The sequence below is a fragment of the Octopus bimaculoides genome, chromosome 20 (assembly GCF_001194135.2).
Source record: "Octopus bimaculoides isolate UCB-OBI-ISO-001 chromosome 20, ASM119413v2, whole genome shotgun sequence".
NCBI lineage: Eukaryota > Metazoa > Mollusca > Cephalopoda > Octopoda > Octopodidae > Octopus > Octopus bimaculoides.
The window spans coordinates 29,999,808-30,009,100 of NC_069000.1; the positions used below are offsets into that span (position 1 = coordinate 29,999,808).

At 36.6% G+C, this 9,293-nt stretch overlaps 1 protein-coding gene across 4 annotated transcripts in view; it reads right to left on the reverse strand.

Annotated features, from left to right (window-relative positions):
- LOC106874278 (uncharacterized) overlaps window positions 1-9,293 on the reverse strand; it is a 162,890-nt gene that overhangs the window by 149,320 nt on the left and 4,277 nt on the right. For all 4 annotated transcript variants that reach the window (XR_001409985.2, XM_014921953.2, XM_014921952.2 and 1 more), the window contains exon 2: window positions 1,809-1,878. Coding sequence is in view for 3 of the 4 variants with exons in the window: in XM_014921953.2 (XP_014777439.1) it covers window positions 1,809-1,878 (70 nt within the window). In the remaining variant the exon portion in view is untranslated. The remainder of the gene's footprint in view (window positions 1-1,808; window positions 1,879-9,293) is intronic.

Sequence of the window (9,293 nt, forward strand, 5' to 3'; positions counted from 1 at the left end):
TTCCGTCTACCAAATCCACTCACAAGGCTGTGGTTGGCCCAAGGCAAAAGTAGTGGGACAGAACCCAGAACCATGTGGTTGGTAAGCAAGCTACTTACCACAAAAGCCACTCCTATATATATATATATATATATATATACACACACATATATACATGTACATATATATGCACACACACACACACACACATATATTATACAGATAGGGCTATAATCAAGTGGTGTCCTCTTGAAATACATCTGCTTATATCAGTATTCCATTTCCATATGTAAATGTCATACTTGTGTGAGGCATGCTTAAGAGTTGAAAATACTAGAAAATATTTTCTGCAGAATAATATCAAACCAGGAGATTGGAAAATATTTTGGTATTATTTTTACACACACACACACAACTACCATCACCACTGCAACCGCTGCCACCACCACCACCACCACCACCACCACCACCATACATCTATGTAATAAATGAAAACCAATATAGTAAGCTATCTCTCAATATCACTGTTAGTATGTATAAACATACATCTATCAATCTACACTAACTGATGAAGACTGATTCAACATAATGCAAAATGCTGTCTGATTCAGGCATCATAATGTAGTTTGAATGAAGTATTGTGTGAAACAGTTGTTAAATTTGTTTTAAAAGCCAAGACAAAAGAATAGTTTACACTTCACCTTGTTTTTCCAATATTTCAGGGATAAAACATCTTTATCAAGAGAAAATAGAGAGCAGTGGCAAACTGGTGTTGTTGTATTTACCAAACTGGTTCATGTAGTTCATCTTTTATCTTTCATTTGTTTCAGTCATTAGACTGTGGCCATGCTGGGGCATTACCTTTAAGAAATTTTAGTTGAATGAATTGATCATAGTAATTTTTTTTAAAGCCTGGTACTTATTCTATCGGTCACTTTTACCAAGTTGCTAAGTTACAGGGGTGTAAACACACCAACACTGGTTGTCAAGCAGTGGTGGGAGACAAACACATAAACAAAGACACACAATAGACTTCTTTCCGTTTCAATCTACCAAATCCACTCACCAGGCTTTGGTCAGCCCGAGTCTATTGGAGAAGACATTTGCCCAAGGTGCCACACAGTGGAACTAAACCTGGAGCCCTGTGGTTGGGAAGCAAGCTTCTTATTACACAGCCACACCTGCTTATTGTTAATAAATTGATTCAGTTTATGAGTGAGGCCAATCTCCTTAATTCTTAAATTACTGACATTGTGTTCTGCTGCTTTGATTTTAAGTATGATATCTTGGGTTGGCATTTCTCCATGTGTTTTTTTTTTTTTTTAACTGATGTCTTTCTGAAGACATGTTCTTCGATGTGAATATCCAAGCTATTTAGTACACTATAAAGGTTCTCAAACATATTCATCTGTATGTTTGATCCCTCACTGCAGATCATCCAACAGATTGTAGTAGTGGGTCTGTCACCAAAATATGGCAGTCTTAGAAAAAAAAATGCCATCTTGGAAGGAGTGAACTGTCCTTGGGGATATACTGACAAAAGATGGAATGTGTTTGGTGACAGATGGTATGTTACCTTTGCCTGGTGGAACTATTTTTAACCATTTGGTGTTGACAGAACATTCAACACCAACCCTGAAGTAGAATATAGGGGAATTTTGTACAATGTTGTTGTTTTAAATAGTCTAAATATATCTCTATTGTTTGTTCAAATTTTGCTTTAACAAAAAAAAATGAATGAAAATAGTTCAGAAAAATATATAGTTTACTAATACTTTAAGCCCCAAATTATTTTTTGGGAGCCTCTATGAATATATGAATACACTCACCTTAGTGTTGGTCACATTAATTGTATCACCAGAGATTTCTACAATGTCACGAGAACCAAGTTCCAATTCTCTGTAAATAGAGAAAACACAATAATAATAATTATATAATACAGTCATACTAAACAGAAAAACAGAAACCAACTTGAGAAATAGTAGTCATACAACCTATCAGAAACATCAGCCAATTATCTCTCTCTATTTAAAATTCTTTGTCTGTTCCCTATGCATTTTTAAATGGCTCCACCAAATCAAATCAAATTTTACAAGGTAATAGTATTACACCCCACAAGTGTCAACATGTAATTTTTATTTTCATTTTGACTGAAACAATATAACATTTTTCTTGAAAATAATCTTTCTATAGTCAACTATAGTAATTCCTCTCCACAAGATTTCTAGTTCATGTATAATCAATGCTTGATTCATAGGCTTTCTTCAATTCATTTTGCAGTCAAGTCAGCTGTACTGAAATAATTTCAGTGCTCACATTACTAATAAGTGTTTCTGGAACTTCTACTGCTTCTTTGATTATTCTACGTGTCTACTGTGGTTCTCTATCAATTATGGAAGTTTCATTCCATTATTTTATTTCAACTATATTTATTTAATCATTCCTGACTTAAGTCTCTCCTCTTTCTGGGGTTTTCAGTGTTCCTCTATTTTGACTTTTAGAGACTTCCCAGTTTCTTATTTACAAGATGGTTTAGATGCATTTCATATGTGTTTGGTAATTTTAAATTTGTTGAGAAATCTGAAACATGGTGTTACTTTTGGATATAATTCCAATTATATCCAAAAGTAACACCATGTTGTATGTGTCACAGATTACCTGAATTTTTTGCAGACCAGAGTAAAAACAATAGAATTTGGTTTTATCTTTGTTTTGTACTTGAGATGACAGGGATATATATGATTGGCTGCCCTTCATATAAGGGAAGAAGAGCATCTCTAACATGCATTTATGGAAGGGCTTATAAAGGAAAAATAGAGAGGTGACAGTAAGTTAGAACAGAGACACATTGTAATGAATTAAGAAGCTTGCCATCCTTCCTTCAGGTATGTGTGAAACCAGGGAATGATGTTACTTGTATGGTTTTGTAATATAAACACAAACATATACTCTCTGTGTGTGTGTGTGTGTGTGTGTGTGTGTGTGTGTGTGTGTGTGTGTGTGTGTGTGTGCGTGCGTGTGTGTAATAACTGAAAGATGCAGGATTCCAAGAGTGCTTTGTATTTTTGTGTCTCTACTGCTGACTCTGGAGCATGCAATGTTCAGCTGGCCGTGGGAAAAGCAAGGTTCTTCCTAGAGAAGTCCAGCCACAGAAAGAGTCTGGCCCTGGGACTTGTTGACAGACATGGCGAAGCTGGGCTGGAGCAGGAATTGCAGTCTTCTGAAGGCGAAAGGTATGTCTGATCCCGAGGGAGTAAGGGGAATCCTGGGAATGAATACATCTTCACCTTTTCTGCATCCGGACAGGATGGTTGCCTCAACAACATGCTTCATCAATTTTTTTACAACCGAGTTTTTGCGAAAACCGAACATTAATCGAAACAGTTGTTATGACTAAAATATGCCGTGGAACATACCTAATGCACATCTGAAATTTCAATTGAATCGGTCTGGTGGTTCAGTGGTTTGGCGCGGCTTCACCTGAAAGCACTTATACACGCAAACCGTAAACAGCACAAAAGTATAACTTTTTGAAAGGTAGCACGGGTATTGATTTGATTCAAAAGGTTACCAAGGTCATTGCTTTAACGATGTCACACCCCAAACCGTCTTTTCTCAAGTGTTAGTGAAATGGATGAAGGAAGTAGTAAGTACTTACCAGTAGCTTGTGCAGTGCAGAGGCTGTCATTGCTTTAACTATCTCATGCTACACACAGAAATCGCTTTCATTTATTGCAATGGAAAACCTCAGTGCCAAATGTTTACTGTAATTGGCAGTGGTTATTTTAAGGTCACATGGGGTCACAATGTGTGTGTATACCATGGTGGAGATTAATTGTTTATACATCAGAGAAGGAATGGGGGTCAGTCGTCGTCGTTTAACGTACGCTTTCCATGCTAGCATGGGTTGGACAATTTGACTGAGGACTGGTGAAACCAGATGGCTACACCAGGCTCCAATCTGATTTGGCAGAGTTTCTACAGCTGGATGCCCTTCCTAACACCAACCACTCAGAGAGTGTAGTGGGTGCTTTTACGTGCCACCGGCACGAAGGCCAGTCAGGCGGTACTGGCAACGGCCACGCTCAAAATGGTGTATTTTATGTACCACCCGCACAAGAGCCAGTCCAGGGGCACTGGCAACAATCTCTCTCGAAAGTCCTTACACACAAGTGCCAGAAAGACGATGCTGGGCACAGGTGACTTCACGATTTCACTTTCGCTTGCCCCAATAAGTCTTTGCAAGCTTAGTTTCGTGTCCATTGAAGGAGATGACGTTGGCATGGGTGCCAGTCGTCGAATTTCACTCGATTTTGATTTCACTTGCCTCAACAGGTCTTGAGAAAAACAAATTAGGAGCTACCTCAACAAAGGCATTTTGTTCAAATGTGAGTTTGTCGAATTGTGCTCAAACAAAGCACAATTTAATGAAATGAACCATGGCATAAGACTTGTTGGGTGAAAAAGCATTCATTTACTGAGTTTGGTTTAAATCGGCTCATTGGTTCCAGCACTATGGCCTGCCTGAAAGGCATTTTTTGAGTCGACTTTACCTGTGTTGTACTCAAACATAACGGAATTTGAAAAAAATAATAACGAAACGCAAAACCTGGGGTAAGAATGCATAGGTATGTCAAGTTTGATCAAAATCAGACGACTTTTTGAAAAAAATCGATAATTATCGATCGAGTTTTTGCGAAAACCGAACATTGATGGAAGCAGTTGTTATGACTAAAACATACCTTGGAACATACCAAATGCATGTCTGAAATTTCAATCAAATCGGTTTCGTGGAACTCGAGTCATAAACCTTCGATCTTGCGCACACGTGCACACACACACACAGCGTTTCTGTTTTATATATATAGATGACAAACTTTTAATTTATTGATCTAAAACAAATAATGAAATCTAAAATAAAGAACAAAAAGTTTACAATAATAAAAATATTGTATACTTTCATTTTTGACTGCCAACATCCTTTTATGTTCTATGAATTAGGAGCAGTCGTGTATTGGATTGGTTAAATAAATTACATTCCTTGCCCCAAAACTGTACCACCTTGTGGCTAAGTTAAATATCATGAGCTATAATATCATTCTACTTGTCTCTTCTCATCTTCCTCCTTTCCATCATAAATGTGTTCTAATAGTATAGAAAAATTACTTTGTAAAAAGACAAATCAGATATTTGAATTAAAGTTATGCAGACTAACAAGCAAAAGAAACAAAAAAATATTGTTAGGAAAATAATTGTGTACATTTAGTCTTTTGATTTAGTTACATAAAATTGCCACCTAAAAGTGAAAGTGGGTGAAACAAAATGGGCTGCATGGTGAAAAGAAACTTCGGTTTTTTTCATGAGAAGTGTACATCACATCTAATATTTTGGTACTGATTTGAAACCATCCCTTAGAATTAGCATCTCTAATCAAGTTTTTCTGGGAAAACATTTTCAAATTTTAGCCATGGTATAACTTGTATAGTAATTTTAACTGTTGCATAAAAGTCAGCAGCAGTGATATATTGTCCTTGTGCCAATTATTATAGCCGCATTGAACTATTCTAAAACTGGGATGATCTAAAAATTAAGGAAGTTAATAAACTTAGCCAAACTCCCAGGATGTGAGTTGTGATGTTAAATAGGATGTGAAAGATGAATGATGACATGATGCTGGGTGTGTTGAAGTGGATGAAGGTGTGACAAGAGACAGGAGAGCATACACACAAACAATTTATACATTTGTTTTACATCCATTTCTTCCTGCTAGTATGAGTTAGATAGATGAATACATATTAAGGCATTCACTAATTTCAAGTAAAAGATTTTTAAACGGTGGTGCATCAGCATGGCCACAACTCTGAGCTGAAACAAAAAAAAAAAAAAATTCCGTCTTTGAAAGTAGAGAGCCGGATTATAATTTATTGGCAGGAAGGTCATCATGTGTCGCTTTAAGTGAGAGAAAGCACTTATCACATGATACATCAATTATGAAAAACAACAAACAATAAACTATGAGACTGTAAAATTAACTAAAGTTAACAGCAATAGTATAAACTCCTATTTGGAATTAGATTTTACACAATCTAACAGAATAATGAAGTCATAAAGTTGTTCAGGTGGTTTCATAGTTTTCTTTGAACAATGAAGTTCATCAATAGAAGCAAGGCTATCACAATAGACTCTGGACTCCAAAGTTGGAAGGTTAAGCACCACATCAACACAGGCACTTTCAACTCACTCAAAGCTTATATTATGTCCCCCATTCAGGCCCTGCATTGATGGCTACAACCAGTACTTTTTCACAAATTGTTATTCCTGGAGAATTCTCTTGTTGTACATGTTCTTCTTGCAGCTGTCAGCTTGCAACAGTTTAAGCACCAATCTCACAAGGTGATGTGAGTGTGGATGTACGTATACATATGTATATATGTGTATATGCACATGTGTATGTGTGCATGCCTGCAGGGAAAATGAATGTTAGGTGATGATAATGATGACAAGTAAATGATTGCATAAAAAAAACAACAAAGACTGGCGTTTCATCAGTTGCAACGAGGGTTCCAGTTGATCCGATCAATGGAACAGCCTGCTCATGAAATTAAAGTGCAAATGGATGAGTACTCCATAGACATGCATTCCTTTAATGTAGTTCTCAGGGAGATTCAGCTTGTCACAGAATGTGACAAGGCTGGTCCTTTGAAACACAAGTACAACCCGTTTTTGCCAAGGTGTATAAAGTATGTAAGAAAAAGTTAAAAATCATGGGTAAGTCTGTCTATCTTGGTAGTACGCTACATTTAACACTCTTGACAAGGAGACCAGTTATAAACTTCCTAAGGCCTGTGATGCATTTGGAAAGCTTGAATTAAGGCTCTGGTTACAATCTGACAGCAGCAACAAAAGTTAAGATCTATCAAACATGTGTCTCAACATGCACTGTTGTATGAATGTGAGACTGGGACAACCTGCCACAGGTATATCCAACATCTTGAGCAATTCCATCAGCGATGCTTGCATAAGATACTGAAGATCTTATGTACCTGATACACAAGTGAGCAAAAGTGATAAATATCAGGTCCATAATTATGAAACTTAGGTGGTCTGGTCAGCTTGTCTGTTCATGGGACACCTGCATGCCAAAACAGGTATTGCATGGTGAACAGGTGCAAGGAAAACAGCCCCAATGCAAGCCACATAAGCGTTTTAGTGACAATGTTAAAGACACAAAAAGATCAATGTTGATACTAATACCTTGGAAAATCTTGTGACAGACAGGAAGCTGTAGATGAATTTCATTGTTACCATTGTTAAAGAATATGAGAACAGGAGGGTTGTATACACCGAATTCAAACATACTGGTAAATATATGGAGGAGGTGAACCCTCTCCTTGAGAAGGGCATGAAAGAGTCTTTTACATGTGACTAGTGTAGTTGTGTCTGCTTCTCAAAGGTAGGTCTACTCAGCTAAAAGTGTGGTCATGGAGGCGCTTCCATCTACTAATGTGATATTCAGCATGATCACTTGAGCACCTTGTGTAGCAGAGGGTGTGGGTTGGTCAGTGGACTCACTTGGCATTGTTGGTCCTAATATTCAAATGGTCAAGTTGTTGCTGGATTGTGGTTGGTGTGGAATGATTTGAAGGTCCCTTACAAGCCTTAGGAGCAATAGATGTCATTAGCAACAGGGGAAACCAAACATGAAATGTCTCTTAGAGTGAAATGGGTCTAAGAAATGGTTTTACACACACACACACACACACATGTATACAAACACACACACACACACATGTATATAAATACACACACACGCACACACACACATGTATACAAATACACACACACACACAAAATTAATTCATGTTAACTCAGACCTATTTCGGCACATTCCTGCTTGTTTTAGTGACATCACAAAGAGATTTTAAAAACTGTTTACAACATTTTGACACAGTAGAACTGTTTTTCTTCTAAGAAATGAAGAGCCCATGCTGAGCTGTTTTAAATTTCTGCTAAAGTATGATACTTCATTGTATCATACTACAGACACTATTGGTTATTGATATACCTTCCCAAAATGTCCTACCGCCTTCCAATTGAGAGATTGTTTAACAACAACAAGGCATTCTTTACTGTCGTGAAAAGTTTTTGGTTCATACCAAAGACAAGTTTCATCTTGCATTGAAGTTGATTTCAACATAACAATTATGGTCATTCATAACAACACTATCCATAACACTATTCATGAACTGCAAAACGAGCATCCCTGCAATGTAAAGTTTCTTGTAACTTCATGATAAAAAGCAAAGTTATACCAAATACCCTTTTGACCATCTTTATTTATTCCTTAGCAAAAAACATCCTCTAACAACCAACCTATACTCTGTGAAGAGTATAAGAAATTTACAACATTTTGAGATTTGTCTTAGAGGACTGACAAAGTCATTAATAAGTTGTTTGGGGCTTAGAGATGAACATGCAAATATATAAGGCACTCCCTTTACTATAATTAGCAAAAAAAAGAAAAGAAAGTAAAGAAAAACAGTCCCTTTTCAATTTTGAGAATTCCCCAGTCACAACCTGAAAACATACTGTTCCCTTGCACCAAATGGACAGAATTTCTTCTGGAAACCCTAATTATTGTCCAGGCTGTGGTTTCGATGGATATAGTTAATGCAATGACTCTTTCTGCTACAATGTAAAGCCATCTTAAGCCGCCTCATGCAATTTAAGGCCAACGAGTTTCATAATAGCTAACTAGCTGTTTCATCTCTGTAAGCTTTAAAAAAAAATTAATCCATTTATCGCTCTCATCTGGCTTCATATCTAAACTACCATTTCAAAATGGGTAATGAATTTCTCAAAGGCCTCTTTAGAATCGTGCTTTAACATGTGGAGAGGGAGTGCTGGTCCTTACTGAAGACATACTTGATTACAAAATGCTTCTGAAACGTGAACGTTGCTGTAATTCGCAATTTCAAGGAGTCAGACATATTTCACACTCGAAAAGTTCGCAAACTAACAATCATTTTATCCATTGTCTGTATACTAAATGGTAAAGCACGCATGGCACTGGATGTCTTATGTGTAAGGGAAGGTATATGTGTTTACATACACAGCTGTATGTGTACACATGCATGTATACATACATTTTTGCATACATATATACATAAATATATACACATACATGGGTTTATCTGTAATTATAAATGTATATATAAAGATACGTGCATATAATATACATGTAAATACACACACACACACATATATATATATATATATATATATATATATATATATATATATATATATATATA